General features: G+C 41.9%; 1 protein-coding gene across 3 annotated transcripts in view; it reads left to right on the forward strand.

The window, feature by feature from the left end:
- Positions 1 to 23,744, forward strand: part of MYH15 (myosin heavy chain 15) — a 45,817-nt gene that overhangs the window by 15,423 nt on the left and 6,650 nt on the right. For all 3 annotated transcript variants that reach the window (XM_027680973.1, XM_027680974.1, XM_027680975.1), the window contains 21 exons: positions 926 to 1,105; positions 2,375 to 2,507; positions 4,293 to 4,360; positions 5,354 to 5,441; positions 5,667 to 5,784; positions 6,071 to 6,194; positions 6,870 to 7,006; positions 7,382 to 7,637; positions 8,057 to 8,299; positions 8,933 to 9,109; positions 9,612 to 9,757; positions 10,379 to 10,469; positions 11,414 to 11,803; positions 12,781 to 12,907; positions 14,018 to 14,136; positions 14,618 to 14,814; positions 15,843 to 16,192; positions 16,766 to 16,890; positions 19,956 to 20,071; positions 22,027 to 22,219; positions 22,944 to 23,147. In XM_027680973.1, the coding sequence (XP_027536774.1) occupies positions 926 to 1,105; positions 2,375 to 2,507; positions 4,293 to 4,360; positions 5,354 to 5,441; positions 5,667 to 5,784; positions 6,071 to 6,194; positions 6,870 to 7,006; positions 7,382 to 7,637; positions 8,057 to 8,299; positions 8,933 to 9,109; positions 9,612 to 9,757; positions 10,379 to 10,469; positions 11,414 to 11,803; positions 12,781 to 12,907; positions 14,018 to 14,136; positions 14,618 to 14,814; positions 15,843 to 16,192; positions 16,766 to 16,890; positions 19,956 to 20,071; positions 22,027 to 22,219; positions 22,944 to 23,147 (3,582 nt within the window). The remainder of the gene's footprint in view (positions 1 to 925; positions 1,106 to 2,374; positions 2,508 to 4,292; positions 4,361 to 5,353; positions 5,442 to 5,666; positions 5,785 to 6,070; positions 6,195 to 6,869; positions 7,007 to 7,381; positions 7,638 to 8,056; positions 8,300 to 8,932; positions 9,110 to 9,611; positions 9,758 to 10,378; positions 10,470 to 11,413; positions 11,804 to 12,780; positions 12,908 to 14,017; positions 14,137 to 14,617; positions 14,815 to 15,842; positions 16,193 to 16,765; positions 16,891 to 19,955; positions 20,072 to 22,026; positions 22,220 to 22,943; positions 23,148 to 23,744) is intronic.

Below are 23,744 nucleotides of genomic sequence, written 5' to 3' on the forward strand. Positions count from 1 at the left end.
TTCTTGCCTTGCTACACACAGTACAGAATCAAAGGAAAATCAGTATTTGTGGCTACTCAGTTTTACCTCTGTAAGTCTGCATTACAGAGCAAACAGTAACCACAAGCTGTAACTGGTAATTTGTACAGCTGTATAACCTTCCCTGATTTGCACTTTTGTCTTTCTCTGTCCCTGCTGTTCTTCCATTTAGTTTGTTCCACATATACTTAACATCAAACTTGTCAGCTTTTCAGGGCAAATGCCATGCTTCAGTCTCATGCGCTGTACCTCTCCCTGTGAGACTCCTGTTTCTCACATTACATATTGATGCACAAAATGCTTTGTGCTCTTTTTGCCCTGGAAAGGGTAGAAACCTCTCACCACTTCCCCAGCATGGGATATGCCTTTTCTTTTCCCTCCTTTGTGAGTATAGTGTGGTCCTGGTGGGGACAGCTGTCCCTAGCCGTATCTCCCTTTGTATCTCTCTGCCATGTTTTATGGCACAACATCTATCCCTGCTGATCTGAAAGGAAACATGAAATTTTGCATTTTGCACTAGCAGGACATTTGGAAGAGCTGGAGTAGAAAGGCTGATTATTAAGTGTTCTACTTAATCACTTTCTTCTGCAGGGCCAGGATATCTGTGTATGATTGTAGTTCCTCATAAAAAATCTGTCCACCGCTAGGAAGTTCATCTTTTCCTGAAACAAGAATGATAAAATGCAGTTGGTCCAATTGCCCTGAAAGATAAATCAAACCCTTTCTGGAAGCCATCATAAGGTCTCCTAAGGCACAACTGACATACTGAATAGTCAAAGGCTTCCTCCTCAGAATGAGAAAAAATTTTGCAAGCTTAAAATTCCATCAGATAAAACTTACAAGCTGCACAGCTACTGAAAGCAGGCAGCCTAAACATTTTCCAACAAAGATGTTCCTCAATCCACAGCCATTGGGAATCCTGTCTATCCTTGAAGAGGAATGCATGTTCCCAAAAGCTACAGATATGACATTCAAATCTAAACTCTACGACAACCATCTTGGCAAGTCACCTAATTTACAGAAGCCCAGACCTGACAAGAAGAGGAAGTATGAAGCTCACTTTGAACTCCTTCATTACGCTGGTGCAGTAAGTTCCTCTGCTGCCTTGTATTAGAGGTCTTCCAGGTGGGCTTTGGCCATAGCATACAACAAGAGAGGGTGGGAAGGATGAAGAGGGGAAGAAAGGAACAGTGAGGAGTAAAAGCAGGTACCTACTGTCTCTGCACAAGTATTGCAGCACAGTTAGATGCCACTAGACTCCAGGACATCTGGTCCTTGGATGCACAAATAGAATGAAAAAAACTGAGGAAGGCTAACAGTGCTTCTGCTGAAAATATGCCTTGCCCTTTTAATTTTTCCTATATTCAGATTAAGACTAGTGATTAAACAGCAGCAACAGCATCTAACTCTTCACCTTCATTTCCTGGACAAATGAACTGACAAATTTCTGCCTAACTTCAGGGGGGTTTTAAAAAAGAAAAAAAAAACCCAGTTTTTACTCATGCGAGGACCACTGTGTCAAAGTAGCAAAAGGAAGAGTGGTTAACTCTGCTGTGGGGGTTTAATTAACAGGTCTGCTGATGCTGGGGTGAACAACAATATAATTCAGTGCTGTGAAACCTGAGCCAAAACTTGCCTAGTTTCAAAGCTTTGTTTTCAGACCAGATACACAGGAAGAATTCGAGAGGGGCACAGGACATTTTTTATAGATGATGTAAAGCCTCAGCACAGCAGAGCTGGAATTTACCTGACGCTGTTAATTTCAAATTATAATTGAGCATTAAGCTCATTTTTTATTTATTAAAAGAAATAATGCCCATCTTGGTCTTTATTGTAGTTGTTAATGTATTATGCAAAGAAAATTAGAACTTCTATTCCCTTATGCTACTCATAATGGAACGTATTTTCACACTAAATAGAGCTGTGGTAAAGTCCTGGAGTTAGATTTTTAATCATTATATTTCTGTCGGAAAACCCTAATTATTTCAATGTAGCATACTATTTTGAAGTTAAATAATTACTTGTGTGGTTTATACTTCAGCACTTATTTGTAGGGTTTCTGGGCCACCGATGACGTGGTATCTCTACAACCACATTGAGTCCATGGGAAATGTAGGGTCCAGATAGTTTGGAAGGGGTGCATGGGATTCTGATGGTAATTATTAGAAAGAGAGTTTTGGGTGTTAGGAAGCAGAGAACCGGAGGGGGAGCGATGAAAAAACTGGGCAGCTGGTACTGCACTAAGCACGGCACTTCACAAGGAGTCACTGGCTTCAAGCCAAACCATAAAGAGCTCCTGGCTGCTCTGGCGAGGAACATTTGCAACCTCTGGTTTGTTTTCAATGCCTTGCTGTAGGTTCCCTACAACATCATTGGATGGCTTGAGAAGAACAAAGACCCACTTAATGAAACCGTAGTAGGTATTTTCCAAAAATCATCCAACAAACTCCTGGCAAGCTTGTTTGAAAGCTACATTGGTGCTGACAGTGGTAAGCGGAAACAGCTCACATGGGTTTTCTTTGGTTTTTGGAATGTGTGGTCGGGAATGAATTTCAGAAACAAAGCAATTCTCTCAAATGCAATTGTCTCAATGTTAGATGAGGCAGTGACTAATTAGTTAGATGCACACAGCATCTGTAGGAGTTTGCCAGTAATAGCAAGGAGACCATTAAGTCAGCTAGTTTGAATGTGTAATATCTCTGAGCAATTTTGGCAAGAAAATCTCTGTGTTGTGAACACTCTAGTGGGAGTTTAGGCATGCAAGTGTTCAGATATGCAGCCAAGTGTCACACAAATAATTGTGTACACAAAATGCCTCTGAACAAGAACAGCTCTTCTTTCCCATGCTATAATCCTCCTTGCTACCAACCCTGAAGTAAATAAGAAATACCAAGTTTAAGAGAGAGTTTTGGAATGTTTTGTTGGATTAGTGGCAAGTAGACACTGAAGGTACAGGAACACCATTTCACATTGGCCAAACTAGAAGACTTTGGCAATATGTCTTCCTTTTGTTTGCTGTTGTTTTTTTGTTTGACAAGACTAATATACATCCGAGGATGTATTTAATCTCTATCTTTTACACGGAACTGTTTTATTTGTGAGAAGACAAGTAGTAAACATCCAGCAGATTGCTCTTAAGTAAATAACTGGCATTCATTACAAAGATGTAGCTCTTATGTCCTGAAGTTGTAATCACTTATAGCCTGTTTTTTACTCACCTCATTTCAGTAGATGTTGTTGTCATGAATCATAAGACTTTTCCTGAGGAAGCAAGCAGACTGAAGACTTCATAATAGAATGAGATGGAGCTGAACATAAATAACAAAAATCCTGCCACTAGCAAATCCTTGCAAATTACTAACTGCCTATTTGCCTGTGGATATTCCTGTCTGTCAGAATACTACCTCGCTTTTCTTAGGTGTCAGGAGAAAGGAACAGCCTGTCCAGATTGGCCTTTTTCAGTCTCAGCAGTGTCGCTTTCTGAAGGGGGGAAGGCTGTGGGTAATTCCATCAAGCACATTGCACTCTCCACTTCTCCATTTATGTTGACTATTTTTGACAGGTGACGGAATGCCAGACCTCCTGGGAATGGTCTAATGGTCCACTGTTTAGAAAGCTGCAGCAACTGCTGTACATTTTTGGGTCATGTTTGAAACTTGTGCAACTTTGTAAAGGGCTTGTCAGAATCCTGCATTCTTTGGGAGGATCTGAGTGATTTTGACTTCCAAACTTTAAGCAAAATTCAGCAAAGCTACTATATCTAAAATTACAAATAGTTATTTCCCTCTATTCTAGACAAATGTTACTTGCACAAGGTCAGTGTCTGCACAGCAGACGTGAGAATCAGTGCCTATACAGTACAATGTACAGTACACATTTTCCGTAAGCATTATTTTTATTTAAGTTTTTCTTTTTCTACATCATCTCACCCTATGGAGCCTTCAACGAACTACAAATTACTTTTGTTAAAAGCTATTTTTCTGCCTTATTCATATTTATGGACTTTCTGCATAACAAGAATGCGGTATAGATCTGAAATGCAAATGCAATCCAGAAAGCTTACAGTGGTCTTTGACAAAAATCCTAAATATGGACAGAGAGCTGCAAATTCGTGATGTATCACACATAATGTGCTCAATCGGAGCTATCAGGTCATTAGCTATGCCTTTCAGTCAAAGGGAGTAGCACTATTAAACCGGTCTTCCTGTTTCCCACATCCTGCCTGCACCTCTTACTGAGATACAGATTGTTTTATGTTTCTTTGTTCCCCTTAGGTGACCAGGGTGGAGAAAAGAAACGCAAGAAAGGTGCTTCTTTTCAAACGGTGTCATCGTTGCACAAGGTTTGCTTACCTCTCCTCACCTGATGGTTTCAGTTAAGACATTCTTTGAAGAAGAATGTTAAGGATTGTAATGGGCAAGAAAAAATTGAAATTCAAATGCTGGAGTTTGATTTGGGGACTGGGTTATTGATCTTGGCTAAGGGAATACACGGCTATTAAAATTTCGTGTGTCAGGGGCTGTTGCATTTCATCATCTTTGAGCAATCAGGAGATTAAGTGGGTTTTTTATTTTGTTTGAGAAAGTATCATAAAATGTTGAGAGCAACTTTTATCACCTATTTTGTAGATTACAGATTCATGCCTGCCTTTGGAACAGGAACTGATTACAAGTAATCTGCTAATGCCTATCTTATTACTGCTTGGAATTGGATCCTAGGGTTAAAGCAGTCATGGTTGAATGAAGTGGCAGATAGTCTCTTTTTTCTTCAGTTATCCACTTCTACTGGGATTGGCATGTGCTCCTGGTGGAAGCTGCCACTAGGATTGTGCCTGGGGAAAAATGAGGCCTGTGATTTATCATTTTTACCATTTCTTATGGGTAACATTGGGGAAACTCTAATGTAGGTAAACCTAAGACAGAAGGACACAGTTACCTCCCACTCGTCACATCACTTTATCTTGTATCGAGGTACTCTTCACAATCATGAATGGGCAAGTGATGAGGCAAAAACGCAGCTGGTTTTACAGAAATGCTCCACAGGATGATACTACATCTTGCTTGCTGTTCATCTTGGTTTTGACATTTCCGGGCTTCCAAGTAAAACATATGTCTTCTTAAGACTTTACCACAACTGAGTAGAATCCTATAATAAAGTTACTTTGGTTTATTTGAACATATTTCTCTGTAATAATTTTGGCAAGCTTACTACTTGGTGATTTTTTAGAAATATGACCTTAGTAAGCCTAACAAGCAACAAACCAAAGAAAGAAATAAGTGATTGGAATTCCACTAAGCCACTAAAGCTAATGGTGTTTTTAATGTGTTTGTTCTAGGAAAATTTAAATAAGCTGATGACTAACCTAAAATCTACAGCCCCTCACTTTGTACGATGCATTATCCCCAATGAATCAAAAACTCCAGGTATGGAAAACACAACAGTCTTAGAATTTTAGTATATTTAACTCTGTCATTCTATTACTTCTAAGTCACCAGATAGTACTTAAATACTGTCTGTGCTCTTCACCTTATTCAATGGTGTTGTTCTTTCAGGAGATGATGTTTCACATTTTCCTGTTTCCTCAGGGAAATGAAAATGAAGCCCTATGGAGAAACTCAATTTAATTTAGCCTTGGTTTTCCCCTGCAGGTGAAATGGACGCGTTCCTTGTCTTGCATCAGCTCCGCTGTAATGGTGTCCTGGAAGGCATCCGCATTTGCCGTAAGGGTTTCCCAAACAGGGTGCTTTATGCTGACTTCAAACAAAGGTAATGCAGAGCTATGCTGTCTCCTGCCCTAATCCATCAGTCAAAATAGGCGAAACATGTCTTCTCATTTTTATTTGAGGTATTTTATTCCATTCAAGTTTATTTTCCATTCAGTTTGCCTGAACATGGAAGACAGAATTCTGCTCTTCCCTGTGTCTGTGTAGATGCAAAGTAGGGAATTACCCTGGGTGATTTTATTTTTTTTTTTAAAGTTCTGCAGGAAGAGGGAAGAAAAACCAAAGGAGAATTAGGCCAATTTTACTCATTGCTTATCTGTTATTAACAGGTACCGCATTCTGAATCCAGGTGCGATCCCAGAGGACAAGTTTGTGGATAGCAGAAAAGCTGCTGAAAAACTGATGGCATCTTTAGATGTTGACCATAACCAATATCGTTTTGGACACACCAAGGTAACCAGAAAAGATCATCACTGCTTATATAAAGAGAAAACCTAATATTTAATTTTCAGAGTAGGACACTATGCACTTTCTGGTGGTGCTGACTAATGGAGACTTAATAGTACAAGAAACCAGCAAAATAGCAGCACAGTGCTAGTGGGTTTTAAGCTGTTCTTAGAGGAACATTATTTCTCTGTCTCAAGCTCCCACAAAGCTTTTATTACAGCAACACAAGCGGACACAGCAGCAGCTGATGCTCTATGCCCCTCAGTAAAACAATAGCTTATTTAAGATAATATATGTACATTCAAACAGAGATGGACCACAAGATCAGCTGCAGCCTTTGAAATGAGGCCATGTGCAATTCTGACATGATCCCATTAGCAGGGATTTCTGGGAGTCAGGAGTTGTGGTTCAGCTGACCTACTTAGAACCCTGCCACAGCTGAAAGGTACTGTGGCAATACAGTAGTTTGGCCTATTCAAAAACGGGGAGATAAACCCCAGTTTTAAAACAACTCTGGAACTGTACAATGCAGTCCCCAATGCAAGTAGTATTTGGCCCTCCATACTGGTGTAGTTTATAATGTGTCAACAAAAATACCATTCTGAACTATTTCAGTAAGGTCTATGTAACTTTCAAATAAAACCCCTTGTCATGGTGAAATGACATCTGTGCATGTACCAGGTGTTCTTCAAGGCTGGTCTCCTGGGCCATCTAGAAGAGATGAGGGATGAGAGACTTGCAAAAATCTTGACGATGATCCAGGCAAGAGCACGCGGCAGACTGATGAGGATTGAGTTTCAGAAGATAGTGGAGCGCAGGTATGAAAGCACCCCCTTAAATCTTAGCAGACAATAGTAATTACCATTTAATTATAAGTTGAATAGAGCCATTAATTATGGTCCCTAAGGCTATAGATAACCCTAAATTAAAGGCTTAAAGTGGATGTATGATGAAAATAACTGTATAAAACAAAACTGTGTATTAGTTGCCCGAAGCTCCAGTAAAAATCAGATTTGGAAGTTTTTTGCATCTCTGCAAATCTGGAGGAAGTCTCTTGTATCTCTTGGAATCTAGTACAAGTTCCTAATATTGCTCAGAACAAAGCCATGAAACTGATGGAAACTGAAAACTAATCTCACTTTTTCAATTCAGGCTGAGCTTTAGGGAATTTTGTTTGTTTTCTCTTAAACCAGGGATGCTCTTCTTGTAATTCAGTGGAACATCCGTGCTTTTATGGCTGTCAAGAACTGGCCCTGGATGAAGCTTTTCTTTAAGATCAAACCTCTTCTGAAGACTGCAGAAACTGAAAAGGAGATGGCCAATATGAAGGAAGAATTCTTGAAACTGAAGGAGGCCCTGGAAAAATCTGAAGCCCGGAGAAAGGAACTTGAAGAAAAGCAAGTTTCTTTAGTTCAGGAAAAAAATGATCTCCTTCTCCAGCTCCAAGCTGTGAGTAGACACATAGATTCATATACTTATTAGATGTTCTTTGAAACTCAAGGGTTTATAGACCAGAGTTTTAGTACAATTTAATTAAAATAAGCTGTTCATCTCATCAGAGTCTTGCCAAAAATTAGAGTGGATAGAAAATCTAATGTTTTAGCATATAACAAATGGTAAGAGGTTCTGTACAAGGCACTGTCTGCAACAGTAAGAAGTGGAAGTTGTCCCATATGCGACTAGTCATGTTACCATGGTCTCATCCTGCTTTGTTAATTACTTGTCTTCTGAAATCAAGAGTAGGAAATTTTCCTTACGCTGCTCTGTAGTGTTGGATCAGGCTCTCTGACCACTTACGTGATAGGGGAAAAGTGAGGAAGAAAAAATGCCAGGCAGTCATTGCTGTCCTCTTTCTCGTGCCACACCAGGAGCAAGACACTCTGGCAGATGCTGAAGAACGATGCGACTTGTTGATTAAATCCAAGATTCAGCTGGAGGCCAAAGTCAAAGAACTGACGGAGAGGGTTGAGGATGAGGAAGAGATGAATTCTGAGCTGACTTCCAAGAAGAGAAAATTGGAAGATGAGTGCTCTGAGCTCAAGAAAGATATTGATGATCTCGAAATAACACTTGCAAAAGTAGAAAAAGAGAAGCATGCTACTGAAAACAAGGTAGGCTTAGAACTTCACCATGTATTCAGAAAAGGTTGGGCATGGATTACCTCTATGACAAGTGCTACTGGTCTTCTGATGGTTTTACAGTGTTTTACACTGTTAGTAACACTGAAGGATCAGTATATACAGCTATTTGACCTTATAAGATAAAAATTGTTAACTCTGAGCCCAAGCTTCCCTTTTTCTGAAGTGAGTTTTGCTGCAATTCAGCTAAGAAATTATGTCTATTTTGGGCATTTTTAAGTAAACAATTTTCTGCTGTAACCTAACCATGAATTCTTCCATCTCTCCTGCTTAGAGCCTGTAAATGTAAAGCTCATCTCTTGCTTCTCCCAGAAAGAATCAGAAGCTGGAGTCCATCACCATGAGAGTGACTCTGAAAAAAATTTATCATATTTGAAATAATGTACTACACTCACAACAAGAACTGGCATACATTGACTTCCTTGATGGCAATTTCAATCAAAAAGCCACAAGGTGCTGGGAGAGGAGAGATCCTTTTTTCTTCCTTTGTTTTCCTGCTTATAAGTTCAGAACAGACAATCACTTGACCCATGTTGTGATAATCCCTTCCTTCAAAATCTTACAAATACATCTTCACAAATACACAAATACATCTTTCTCACAAAGGTCAAAAATCTGACAGAAGAAATGGCGACACTTGATGAGAATATCAGCAAACTTACTAAGGAGAAGAAGTCCTTGCAGGAAGCTCATCAGCAAGTTCTAGATGACCTACAAGCAGAGGAGGACAAAGTCAACACACTGAGCAAAGCTAAAGTGAAATTGGAACAGCAAGTGGATGATGTAAGCTCTGCCTTCATGTTTCACCAGGCTTGTTTGTCCACCACTTAACAGTTTTCATGAGAATGAAAGTTTGCAAAGCTTTGAAATGTATTCCTCTCATTTTAGAAATGTAGTCCTTGTACTGTCTGTAAAAAGTATAATTACAGAAATACTATAAAATTTATCTGTGTAGTTCAACCTTTGAAAGGATTGCAATAACCCAGAAAAATCCACCCAATTTGCATTTGCAGAGTAACTGGCATGAAGTCAAACAGAACTTTGCTACTAAGAGAACTGTACTTCTTGCACAACTGTAAAGCAGGGACTAACCCTTTTGTTCTATTTCTTTAGTCCAAATGCCCACTGGCTGCTAGAAAACAAAAAATATAAAATGATGTTTGTGGGTAAAGTAATTCTGCTTCACAGCTTGCTAGAGCTCAGCACAGAACTGGGCACAGCATCCATCTGAGTGTTGTAAACCATCTGTGTTCAACATATTTACTGAATGACTTTGTTCCTAAAGCTTGAGGGATCACTTGAACAAGAGAAGAAAGTGAGGATGGATCTAGAAAGGGCAAAACGCAAACTGGAAGGGGATTTGAAGCTGACCCAAGAGAGTGTCATGGACTTGGAGAATGACAAGCTGCAGATGGAAGAAAAGCTGAAAAAGTAAGAAGCTGATAGTGCTGTACAAAATAAAATAGCACAGTTACCATTCTTATTTCAGAGCCTGCAGGTGTGTCATCCTGCTCTGATGGTGGCTAAAAGGAAATTCCTTTATGAGAGTGTGTAGCCAAGAAGGGAGGGAAAATAACCCTTACTTTTGCACAGTATACCTGAAACATTAGAATTTATTAAACTTTGCAGCACTAAAAAAAACCAAAACGATTAAACAAACAAAAACCCACAAAAAGTTATTGATGTTTTCATTGCTTAGAGAAAAAAGCTGAAGGAACACTCTAAAAAGTTGTTCATCCTAACTATCTGTGACAGTATTGTTGGAAGACCTGGAAGATCTGACTGTTAAAGTATTTTTCCATTGAGTCTGAAAATAGTGTTACTTTTGTATGACACAGAGAGCCAGAAATACATGCACAAATGCATGCAGAGGCTTGGCTTGGAAACCGCTGCTCAGAGGAAAATGTGTTTTCATGCAAATTGCAATATATGAGGATTGTTTTCATTTTTAGATACGTCAGAAGTTTTATTGAACAACTGTTTAAAAATTGCAAAACCTAACTTGAAGCTACAAGGCAAATTGTCACAGTAGGATTTTCCTTTCTATGGCAGGAAAGAATTTGAAATGAGCCAGCTGAATTCCAAGATAGAAGATGAACAAGCTATAGTGATGCAGCTGCAGAAGAAGATCAAGGAGCTTCAGGTCAGCTTGCTTTTTTTTTTCATATATCATAGGGTGAGTTTCTCTTTGTGCCTCACTGAAAGGCCTTGCAGAAACTTTTCATGGCTACCTGCAGCTCCTCTTTGAGACAGAAAGTGGTACATCTTTGTACTACTTCCCTTTTCCCTGGGATGTAGTTCCTCCCCAATAGCAGGACATATGACCACAGAATGCTAGCAGTTTCAAGCAAAGCAGAATGGCTCTGGTGTTTTGCTTTAACCAAATATTATTGTTCCAGACCATGGAGCTGAGGGTAGTTGCTGAGGAGGAGTTCAGCAGGGATAAGCATGGATTTGAAATTTAGAGAAAGGGTTTATATGCTCAGAAAACTTTTAACAGAAATGAAAAGGCCAAGTAAAGTCAGCACCATCCAAACAAAATGTCTAGACCTGAAAATATCAGCTCTGCTTTTTTTGTTAATAAAGAATATTTGTATAACCTGGATGTAAAGTGCAGATTGGTCAAAAAACCTTTTAATAAAAAAGACTGCTCCCAATGAATATTCGCTATCCATGCAGTTCTTCACACTGCTGTATTTGAAATCCTGTCTTAACACTCCTAAAGAGAATTTACTTCAGTCACAGAGCTCTTAAAATGACAATTTATTGCTGCTACTCCTACTAGCGAGTCCTCACATATACTTCAGCTGAATGTCAAATACAGGAGTATAAGGTCAATGCACCAGACCTAAATGTCTTGAACTAGAACTTGTAGAGCAAAGTACTGTGAGAAAGATATGACTCATCATCATTACTGTAGCTCAAGATCTGATTTACTGGCACAAATGGGCAAGTCCTGTAGCTGCTGAGTTGCCAGTGTTGTAAAACGTGGGCTGTCAGAGGGTATAACAATTTGTGAGTTGCTCCATGGTCTTCTGATGGGAATCTCGTGCAGGTGATCAAAAGGTGTTCATGTCTCTCTGGCAGGCTCGTATAGAAGAACTAGAAGAGGAGTTGGAAGCAGAAAGAGCTGCTCGAGCCAAGGTGGAAAAGCAGAGATCAGATCTGGCCCGAGAGCTGGAGGAATTAAGTGAGCGACTTGAGGAGGCTGGAGGAGCCACAGCTGCCCAGCTGGAGATGAACAAGAAACGTGAGGCAGAGTTCCTGAAGCTGCGGCGGGACCTCGAGGAGGCCACGCTGCACTACGAGGCCACGGCCGCCACCCTGAGGAAGAAGCACGCGGACAGTGTGGCCGAGATGGGGGAGCAGCTGGACAACCTGCAGCGGGTCAAGCAGAAACTGGAAAAGGAGAAAAGCGAGCTGAAGATGGAAGTGGATGATCTGTCATCCAACATGGAGCAGATGGTCAAGGGAAAAGTAAGGATCCTGAGACTTCCCAAAGCCCCCCAAAGCCATGTGTGGCTAAGGCTTTTCTTAAGGTTTCCCAGGACACCTGGTACAGCCAGAACTGTTTAGAAGGTGGTGTCTTGCAATTGGAGGGTGCTTATGTGCACAGCGTCTCACTTCCCCAGCTGGTGGTAAAAAACCCTTCTTACCTGGAGATGGGACAGCAATTGGCCTGTCTAAAACACATAGTGCATCCCCAGTCCCAGGCACACTGTTTATCCATGTATCTCAGAGCATAAAAATGTGTCACTTAAATTAGGCTTCCCCAGGCTAGTGACAACTGGGGTGATGCCATCCAAGGCAGGAAATGTCTCACCCTAAGCAGAGTCCTTTCAGATCCTGACCTTGGTTCACAGTTTTGACTCATGTTAGCAAGGAGTGCAAAGCAAAGGCTTGCATGACCATGCTGTATATTTTCACAGATGAACTGTGGATTTTGTTTCCTGAGTAGATAATCTTGGTAGCTTTCAGAGCACTCTAAATAGATTTCCTTCAGTGCAAATGAAGAAAAGAAATGTCAATATTCGCAGAGTTAGAAAGCTGTCATCAAACCCAATTTATGATAAATGGCAATTAAAGCAGAATCAGTAGAGCAATTTTCATTGGAGGTGATTTTCCCATCTAGCAATTATGAGGAGGCTATGCCTGATCTTCATAGGCATGTGACTGCTTTTGAAGTTTTATCAGTCTTTTTACACTGGTGGAATTCAATTTAGGGGAAAAAAATGGGGAAAGTGGTCTGATGGGGAGTCCCCTGATGTGGGACCATAGGCATGGAGCTATTCTTCCCTGCTCCACTGCTCTGGTATTTGTGTCTTTGCTATCTGCCATTTCTCTGAAAGACAAACATGCACACAGAAAAAAAGGATACATTTGGAAGGCTACAGCTTCCAAATGTCTGCCAGGAGGCTACAGCTTTCTTTGTCTTTTCTCCCGATTCCCAATAGGCCAATGCAGAGAAACTTTGTCGCACTTATGAAGACCATCTGAACGAGACAAAAACGAAACTGGACGAAATGACTCGCCTCATGAATGACCTCACTACTCAGAAGACAAAACTCCAGAGTGAGAATGGTATGTGCATGTTCAGCCCAGATAGACTGTCTCCCAGGAATTTATCAGAGGTGCCTCAGCACCACATTGGTGAGATGTGTTGTGTGATGGCACCTGCTCTGAAGGCACCTGCATTAGGATTGCTGAATGGAGCAGTAGTTTTTGTGTTTTTTGACATTCCTATCTTTAACTTTTATATAACCTTGGTGGTGAGACCTTGCCTTGGACTGGGTTTTGAAACAAACCTATACCCATATTTACTAGCATACTGTGATACCATCTCTTGAGCCAAAATGGATGTGCCAGCTAGGTAACCAGTTTCAGGAACAAGGACATGTACACCCATCCTTCAGTGCAAGAGGGATAAAGAAGGAGCTGGCATACTGTTGCTCTCTGTGTTGAACACCATCTTCCTCAATCTGACCTTGGGCATTTCACCCTAGAAGATGCTCATATGTGACCAAAAATACCACATAGCCTCTAAGTTCTTGCTACCTTTTTAGCCAGAGCAGTATTACTTAATTTCTGCACCCTCATCAGGTATAACTGTTCCATATATTTTCAAAGAACTTATTAGTTCTGTGTACTCCTTTAAGGTTGCAGTTTTCACCCTGCAGTGACACCCTTCTTGTGCTAAACTAAGTTTTCCTTATGTATCCTTTTGCTCTTTATGCTGGTTGTTGCGAGGTTCTCAGGATGCCTTGCAGCCCTCTGAAAAGAAGTCTGTGGAAAAACAATGTAAAGTAGTGAAAAAGAGTATAAACAAAGCAAGCTACAGCTGCATGTGAAAGTAAGCATCAGTCTAGCCTAGTCCTGGAACTGAAGTAAAATTAACAAATCAAAGTATTGGCAGTACAAAAAAAATTACATTAAAAAAACACAAACCACAAAACCCATTAAAACAACCCCATAAACAAACAAACAAACAAAAAAGCCAAAAAAACCTAAGAAAATTATCCTGGGGAAGTGTCTGATGGTTACAACATTGGAAGAAGCTTCGCAAAAGGTCAGTCACAATCACTGTAAGTTCTTTTCCTCAGCAGAATTGGACAGGGACTTTGATTTTTTTGACTGGGACTTTGTCACGTCATCATACTGATTTGTTTGTTTGTTTGTTGAATCTTGTGGCAGGTGAGTTTATTAGACAACTTGAAGAGAAGGAGTCACTGATAAGTCAGCTGTCCCGGGGGAAAACATCATTTACACAACAGATTGAAGAACTTAAGAGACAGCTAGAAGAGGAAACCAAGGTAATGCTTTGACTGTGTCCATTCATTGGAATGGAATGGGGAAAAATGTCTATGTTCAGTCGAGGCCTGGATAAAAGCTGAAATGAGACATAGGAGCAACAGAGATTCGTGCCAATTGTACTGATGTACTTTCCTGCCCTTGACTGAGGCAAGTGACAAGAGAAGAGTTTGGGAAAATCATCAGCATCTATAAACGTTAAATAAAACTTACCCAGTAAGATAGCCAAAGTCTCAGATCCTGCATCTTGAATGTTTGGATGTTTCTCCAAAGCTGTTAAATTATCTTCAGTCTTGATAGCTTCCTCCACATGTCACTAATTAGGGATGACTTCAAACACTTCTTACCTCACTTGACCTGGGCTGTCAAAGCCAGAGGCAAAAAGAAAAAAAGGCTTAAGCCTCCACTGGAATTTCTAGGGGCTGTTTGTTTGGGTTTTGCTGTAGGTAACCCTGCAATGCTGTGACCTTTCTATCCCTGCAGTCCAAAAATGCCCTGGCTCATGCCCTGCAAGCAGCCAGGCACGACTGTGATCTCTTGAGGGAGCAGTATGAGGAGGAGCAAGAAGCCAAGGCAGAGCTGCAGCGGGCTCTCTCTAAGGGAAATGCAGAAGTGGCACAGTGGAGAACAAAGTATGAGACTGATGCCATTCAGAGAACTGAGGAGCTGGAAGATGCCAAGTGAGTTATATATGCCCTTGTCTGGCAGTACTGTACTTCCTAGGACTTGTTACGTGCTAAGAAATGGGGCAACCTGGTTGGAAAAGTCCCTCTGACTTATTGCTGTTATTTGTGGCTGTCCTTCTGTTCTTCATATTGCTTGGGCAGGTCAGTGTTTCTGCTGAGTCCTTGTCTGTGGAGCAGTGGTTGTGGATACTGGAGTTCATTTGAGTATGAACAAAATTAGATAGCCCTACTTGGTTATCTTTCACACTTACTTGCTTTGCCCCGGCCCAGTGCCGTTTTCTTGGTCTTGACTTCCCTTCGTAGCTGGGAGATGATGGGCTGCCCTGGGAAAGTAGGGCAGAAAGTCATGTTGGCTCACACTGTGCAGCTGTTCCCAGTTACCAGGCTCAGGTGTTACTGGGCAAGGTCTCTGAACATCTCCAGGATCTGCCTCCATATATCTCTGATCTTTAGGATCTTCTCCCACTTCCAGCATGTTTTCTCCATCTAGTATCTTCACAGTCTTCTTTCTGGGCCATCCTGTCTTTGCAGGACTTCTTCTTGCCAGACCCCTTTTTTCCCAATCTAAATAGTCTATGAACAAAAGCCCAGGGCATGACCAGCCTCCTAATTGGTGGTTATCTCATATCTCTTGATTGGAGAAAAATGACACTGTCATTTAGACCAGGTCTTATGAAATATTTACAATGAGCCCATTCTGGTTACAGCTCGTAAGTAGCAAGTTGGTGCCTGTAAGTTCAAAAGTTCAGTTTCAAATATTCATACACAGGCACGCATGCACAAAATTATCTGCCACATGTCAGCATTCATAATTTAAGCTGGGGTTTTATTCCATCATAGTCCCTTCTCTACAGAGGCTTGATTTCCCCCTCTCTTCCCCTTTCCCTTGTCTCACCTCCATCCACCCTCCCCATTTTCCCTTTCAAAACTGATTTATTGAGACATTGCTTTGGTGCCAGTGTTTCTGGATAACACATCAGTGGTGACACTTGTTCATTTCACTGTGTCTTCCCACCTGGTAGGAAGAAGCTTGCTGCTCGACTGCAAGAAGCTGAGGAAGCAATTGAGGCAGCCAATGCCAAGTGCTCTTCTCTGGAAAAGACAAAGCACAGGCTGCAGAATGAGCTGGAAGACATGATGATTGACCTGGAGAAGGCCAACTCGGCAGCTGCCTCCCTGGACAAGAAGCAGCGCGGGTTTGACAAGATCATCAATGACTGGAAGCAGAAGTATGAAGAGTCACAGGCTGAGCTGGAGGCTTCCCAGAAGGAGGCCCGTGGCCTCAGCACTGAGCTCTTCAAGCTGAAGAATGCCTATGAGGAGACACTGGACCACCTGGAGACTTTGAAAAGGGAAAACAAGAACCTCCAAGGTAGGCTTCATTCAGGTCCTGCAGCCAGTGCAAGAGCCACATCAGCAGACTTCTGGAGGGATGCAGGTGCCCTGTAGTAGCTGTGGGGAAAGGTGTTTATCTCATCCTGAGATGAGCTTTCTGATATCATTTAAGACACTGACTGATGCTGGCAATGAAGGTTTTGAACACAGAAACTGGTATGGCCAGAGAAGAGCAGGCTTCCCTTTGTTCCCCTGCCAATAAAGGTTACTGGTAGAGGAGCCATTCTCAGGGGAGGAACAAGAAAAATGACAGAGGTGCAGTGGATGAAGCCTAGACAGCTCTCAAAGCAGAGCATGGTGTTGCTAGCCTGCAGATCACAGATAAAATCTAGATTACTATAACCACTTCAAAATGTATTCACAGGAAAGGCTGTGCCTTCAAGTTGTTCAGGCAAAAAAAGTTGCTGTAAGTAAACATAAGGCAGCGCTTGTGTACAGACAAGCCCTTGAGGCAGCGGGTTGAGGCATGATTCCTGTATTCACACTCCATGAATTGCAGTATGGTCCAGACACTCTGTTTGCTAAATCCATCCATCCTCTTTTGTTACAGAGGAGATTTCTGATCTGACGAATCAGATCAGTGAAGGAAACAAGAGCCTCCATGAAATAGAAAAAATCAAGAAGCAGGTTGAACAAGAGAAATCAGAAGTTCAGCTGGCTCTGGAAGAAGCAGAGGTAAGGAAAGAAGGCTCAAGGGAAGAGGGAAAGGTGTCTTTATCAGGATTTTCCATCCTTTTCATCCTCTCAGCAACATAGCCAATGTGTTGATTTTTAGCATGTGCAACCTCTCTGCACTCAGCTCCTCCAGCCTGGCTAACCAGTGTCTTCAAGAGTGACCAGTGACTTTTGGAGATGTGAGCTCTATGATTATCAGTGAAGGCCCTTTTAAAGGAGGTGCCTTGCAGCTTTCATTTTTTTGTTAGAATCATAGAATCATCAAGGTTGGAACAGACCAGTCCAACCATCCACCCAGCACTACCACTGTAACCTCTAAACCACTAAACTGTATCGCCCAGTGCCAGATCCAGATGCCTCTTGAACACTTCTCTGGGACCCCTGGTGGCCTAGTGGTTAGCATGCAGGACTCTCACCGCTGCGACCCAGGTTCGATTCCCCGGTCCCCCGGGCAGATGGAGCTCGTTAGCCCTGTGAGGCCATCCATCTATGAGAAGGTCACTCTAAACAAACCTACGTCCTGAGGACCTCACTGCCATTGTCCAAGCTTGCTTGGCCCCGGCAGATGAACCTTAGGATTAAAGGGTGGGCTCAGTTCAGCGCAGGCTGTGTCTCACCTAAAAAATCCATTGCGCAGGCTTGAAAGGTAAAAGACCTTTCCCAAAATCTTCGTTCGCGAAGACTGGCCATTATTATATATAATGAACACTTCTAGGGATGGGGACTCCACCGCCTCCCTGGGCAACCTATTCCAATGCCTGACCACCCTAACAATGAAAATTTTTTTCTGATATCTAAATTGAATCTGCCCCGTCTCAGCTTTAGGCTGTTTCCTCTTGTCCTCTCACTGCGGACGCAGTAGAAGAGACTGGCCACCACCTCACTACAACCTCATTTCAAGTAGTTGTAGAGAGAGATGAGATGCCCCCTGAGCCTCCTCTTCTTGAGGCTCCCTCAGCTGTTCCTCACAAGACATGTTTTCTAGACCCTTCACTAGCCTTGTTGCCCTTCTCTAGTTGTTTGGTTTCGTGTTTTGTTTTTTTTTTTCACTTTCAGGAAGCTCAGAAATCTTCTGCCCACTGCCTCAAAATTCAGTCCTTGCTCACTTTACTATAGAATATTACAGTCTTTTGAAAAACACAAACTGCTGAAAATTATGGTCATATACTCTTTTATCAGATATTTCTGCCATCTAGTTTCCAACAGTAAATTTCTGTTTATGAGAATAAGAAAACAAACCTCCTGATGACTTCCAGTTTTATAAGATATTGTGTTGGATAGCGCAGCCTACTTAAAAAGATGCAGTAGTCTCAGAAAGCAAATGAAAACAGGAGTTTGATAAAGACATCTGGCCTCACTGCATTAATTTCTACAGTGACAAGTATGCACATACCCAAGAGGGTTGCCTCATCCCAATTTCCAGAAACAACAATATGGAACAAGCCAAATGGAAATACTTGTTATTCACTTAAAGGGCTCAGCTGACAGGTTTTCTCAAAAGTGAGGTGCATTGCAAAGCTAAGAAAGGGTGTAGGTGGTGCTGGCTAGAAACAACAAAGCGCTTAGCAAGGGATTTTTAGTGAAGGCTGCATTTTGTTTAATTGCATCTAAATAATATCTGCTAAAATGAACATCATCCAGTGACAGGGATCCATTAACAACTTAAATGCTGTGCAACTTCTTTGGTCTGTTACAGGATGCTTTATACATTGCAGGGATTTCACAGCCAAACAAACAGGTGTCATTACCAGAGCAGAGGGAAGAGCATGTCTTTTTTCCACAGCTCTGAGATGTGGAGAACGATTATGTACTCTGCCAGAAAACCTCCCTTGCTAGAAAGAATACATCAGTTCTTGAGGAATCTAAGGGGCACACTTTACTTTCCTGGACTGTGTGGAATGGCTTCCTAAATCTCTGTGATATTAGGAAGTAACAAAAGTAAAGGGGTGATGTATCGTATTTTAATTGTGGAAGAGATGGTTTAATGCAGTTTTTCTCCCTCCCTTGTGAATTTGGGTCTCCGGCAGTCACTGCTGGTGACACAGAACTTCTGTGTGTTGTTCCCATTAATATGTTGTGGATCCTTGGCATGAAGTGTGCATTTGATTGACTTGTAGCTGTTGCATGTTGGCCAGAGATTAGCAGGGATTTTGTACAGCTCTGTTTTCAGAACCTCCATTCTGTTTCCATCATCTCTCAAGGGAAGCACAGCTAAGCTTGTGCAGTTCCACCCTCAGAGAGCACTTCCAAAAAATACGATGTTCTGTTCTGTGCTTTCATTCTCTGTTTGATCAACAAGGAGACAGAATGACACTGAGCCTGATTTATGCAAGACCTGAAAGTCAGAGGCCTTGCTATTTCTGTATGGGCTGTTGTCTGCTTAGTTCTTCACTTCCATATATGAGAGAAATGTAGCAATAAAGACATAGGAACAAAATTCTCCTATTTCACAGACAATTCATTTTAATTTGAAAGAATGACAGAGTATTTTTGCATTTTGTCATATAGAGATGATACCTGTTATTTCTTCCTTTGAAGTCATATTGCCTAATAAGATTATATAATTAGGAGGCTTCCAACACTTTGTGATTTGGAGAGATTTTTGTGAGCTGGAGGATGGATGTGTGGAGCCCTTCACCTTCCTAAAAATAATCTTGTTTTAGCTTGTTCCTATCCCTTACAAGCCTGTGAATTTCCGGAGGGTGTCTTTACAGAGGTGCAGAGCAGGGAACAGCTGTTGATGTCAAAGCCATGCAGGCAGGGCCAAAGGTGTTGTTGTTTGGGGATTTTCTTGTGAGCTGTGGACTGTTTGACAATTTGTCCTCTGAGGAGCTTGCTGCTCGATTTTCCAACTGTCAGGTTGCATTAGAAGGCAAGTAAGTGTGTTGTTTTGCCATGTAAGCTAGTCATGTCCTTGCCTAGAGAGAGAGAGGGAAGGAGGAAGTAGTGCTATTGGAAACAGGAAGAGATGCATGAAGGAATCATCTTTGTGCAGCTGTTTGTGATTTGGAAAAAAAAAAAAAGGCAATTCCTGGCTTGCAAGCTCTTGATGCTTTCTATTTCAGGGAGCTTTGGAGCATGAAGAAAGCAAGACCCTTCGTTTTCAGCTTGAACTTTCTCAGCTTAAAGCAGAGTTTGAAAGAAAACTTGCAGAAAAGGAGGAAGAAATGGAAAACATAAGGTACCGTGCTGGAAGCAGCATGTTTTTTAAGGGGAAAGTCTCAAAAGACCAGAACAATGCTCAAGACTCGAGCCAGTCAAATGCACCACAGGTAGTTATGCCAGAACAAGCAGGTACTGTCTGTACCAGAAACCAAGACAGCTCTGACTTTTTGCCAAAAGGTAATCCTATCACAATACCATTTCTTAGTTCAAATATTCCTGTCAGATCAGTCTCTGTCAGCGCACAATTAAATCCATCAAGTGTATCACGTGGCAGCTGTAACAAAACTGAGTGGCACAACCAAATTCCCAGCAGATCAAAGGCCACTAAGTTCTTATGTTTACAGTATGGAAACAGGTAGATCTAGAGTGCTGCCATCTCCTAATCCTGTAGGATGGCTGACTCCCAAGGGGAACCCCAGGCAAAATCAGCAGTACTTACCTCAGTGGTGCTCAAACCTATGTTATCTAAAGGCATTTAGTTAATTTATGCAACTACAGCTACACTGATCGTGGGAGGATGTGAGGAGGTTGCTGTTATGTGTAAACCATTTGGGTAAGCAGTGAGAACTGCAGAGGTGCAGAAAGCGTGAATATGACAGGAGAGGAGCTTGTAGGTGAGAGGGATCAACAGGAAAAATGGAAAGCAATTAGATAAGAGGAAGATGACGTTTTTTGTCTCTTCCCTCCTACCCAGTACAAATTCACTGAAGGGTTACACTCTTAAAAGGAGGCCGCACTGGGGCAGATTTTCAGCAATGTGTGTGTGCAGTCATTCAGAAAACTTTGGCCTTGAATTAGACAATGTTGCAATGCTATTTACCCAAGAATCATGTCGTTTATTGGTAGACTAAAGGGTAGGGAAGGGAAAGTCCAAGGCTCATCCAGGCCAGTGTTGTTTCACACCCAAGAATATTTTTGCCCTTTAATCTTCTGATATTCTGCAGATGTCTGGATTGCAGAGACCTAGAGATAAGCTAACCAGTGCTTTCTGCTTCAGCTTCATTATGAATGTTCAGCAGACAGGCTATGTTGTTTCCTGGGAGTCTAGGACACAGTTCAGTATCTTGCTGAAGCAATAAGGCCCTCAAGGTTTTCCTTGTTGACTCAATGATTTCCCAGAACTCCTACACTTTTAGCAAAACTTGGCCAGCAGTGAGATAAATGTTTCTGTGTGAGTTGTATTCTGTGCTTTGAGTTACCTTCTGGTTGTAAGAGAGCAAAACTTTCATGGTAGGACTTGTCTGTTGCAGAGTCAAGAAAATTAACCCCCTGTTTGTATCCATTTTGTCTTTAAATTGACACTAAGCTGCCTTTCACAGGGGGGCAAGGCTGTTAATTGGGTGGGTTTAATCTCTTCTAAATTTAGATGTCCAAAACAGGATTTCTATTCCTGAATTATTCCCCTTACCATTAGCATAAGAAAGGTTTTTTCAACATCTATTTTAAGACCCAGTAACTTGTAGCTTATACATGCCATTTACTATAAGGAGCACCTAGAGTAATTAGCTTAGAACATAGCAACCTACCTTCAGTTTGATTGATACCCTCCACTAATGTCTTCATAAAAAGGCTGAGATGTAAAACATCCAAGTAAATTATTCAGTAAATACCTTAGGAAGTAACTGCTAGGTTTGAAGTGCTTCCTGTTAGGTTCAAATCTGTACTTGCTTGCGTTTACCAGAAGTCTGAGAGTACTCCTGGATCCAGTATTGCCAAAGGAAATGCAGAAGAAGGATGTTACCGGTGCTTACAGACCAGGAGTTAGCTGAGGGTGTGAAGCACACCAGCCAGTTAGACAGCAGTGAAGAACTAGAAACTATGTATGCTATGTATGTGTGCTACACGTGGCATTCAGAAATATACTGTGCCTCAAAATGAGACACTTTCAGAGACCACAGTACTGTTGCATGGAGTTCTACATTCCTGTGCAGAGAGGAAAATTATTCCATTCATCCTTCTTGTCCTTTTCAGGAGAAACCAGCAACGTGCCATAGATTCACTGCAGTCCACCCTGGATTCAGAAGCCCGCAGCAGAAATGAGGCCATCCGGCTCAAGAAGAAGATGGAGGGGGACCTCAACGAGATGGAAATCCAGCTCAGCCATGCTAACAGGCACGCTGCTGAGGCAACCAAGTCAGCACGTGGCTTGCAGACACAAATAAAGGTACTCAGGGAACTGTCGGTCCCAAGTGCCCAACAGTACTCACGGGCTGGGTTTCATCGGCACAGATCAAAACAGCAGTGGTGATGGTAATTAAGAGGGAAGCTACTCTCAACAGTGTAAAGGGAATTAGTGATCACATCTGGCATCAGAGAATACAGAAATATGGATTTCTTCTCAGACTTGCATGCAAGCTGGATGAGATCCAGTCATAAAACCCCTGCTGGCTGCAGCCTCCTGCAGGGGCAGAAAGCTACAGCATGAGAAACTGAAAACCTGTGATTTTCTTCTGAGCTTGCAAGTCTTTTAAAAGTGGAGAGCAAGTGAGTTGGCTGGAGCACAGGGAGTGTGTGTATATTCAGCTTTGTTGTTTGCATCAATATTTGTAGTAGCAAAAAAAAAAAAAAAAAAAAAAGAAGCACTTTGCTAAGGCACCTCTTCTGTTATTGCTTCTCCCGTGCCTAAGCAGCTAATTCTGCCTCAGGTAGAACCACCAGCTATGACAGATTTGAGCACACAGATTTTCCCCCCATTGCACTGTGTACCACAAAAGCTATTCAGCTTACAGTGTGGAAATACATAAAATAAATATAATAGATAAAAAAAGGACTGAAATTCTTGAGGTGGGCCCCATTTAGCCTCTGCAATCTGGGATCCTCCTGTGTAAGCACAGCGGTTTGAAATGGAGTTATACTGATAAAAAAACCAAACACCTGCTTTGTTTCAGGAGCTCCAGGTGCAACTGGATGACTCAGGACATGTGAATGAAGATCTGAAGGAGCAGCTGGCAGTCTCTGACAGGAGGAACAATCTTCTCCAGTCGGAGCTGGATGAGCTGAGGGCTTTGCTGGACCAGACTGAACGGGCAAGGAAGCTGGCAGAGCATGAGCTGCTGGAAGCCACTGAACGTGTGAACCTGCTTCACAGTCAGGTTGGATTTTTCTGTGCCTTCTCCCTCACTGCCTTCTGTTAAGCACTGACACTGTTTGTCCATGGCCATCACAAATCAAGAGAGAAAATGAGGGACGGTTCAGTCACACTGTAGATATGCCACCTCCCTCCCTTCCAGTTAGCTGGGATTTATGATTCATCCAACTGCTTTAAACAGCTTCCAGGAAAAGTGATGATGGAAAATAACAAGAGTAAATTTTATTTCTTTCATTCTTCCATGCTGTAAAGCCAGTTTCCTGCTTTAGTTAAGCCATGTCTGGGATGGTGAGGCATTTCTTCGGAGAAGCAAAGCAGGTGCTGTGTTTGTGCAGGGCACTGATGTTGTAACCCTGTGATGCAACCACAGGGGTTGGGCTCTAACAATAGGTGGATTAAGCAGGGCAGGAAACCACCTGCAGCACAGTGCCCTCTGTGCCTTGCAGGTCTCCATTAAGATTGGCCTTTGGGCTTTGTCGAGGTGCACACTGCAGTTTTTAAGGTGCCACGGAGGGGCATGTCCTGACTCGACAGCATTTTTGCTTCTCTTCACAAATAATGGTCACAAAGAAATCAAAATGTGCTACAGGCTGGTGATGTT

This window comes from Neopelma chrysocephalum, unplaced genomic scaffold (genome assembly GCF_003984885.1).
Source record: "Neopelma chrysocephalum unplaced genomic scaffold, ASM398488v2 Primary Assembly neopelma1_60, whole genome shotgun sequence".
Classification (NCBI taxonomy): Eukaryota; Metazoa; Chordata; class Aves; order Passeriformes; family Pipridae; genus Neopelma; species Neopelma chrysocephalum.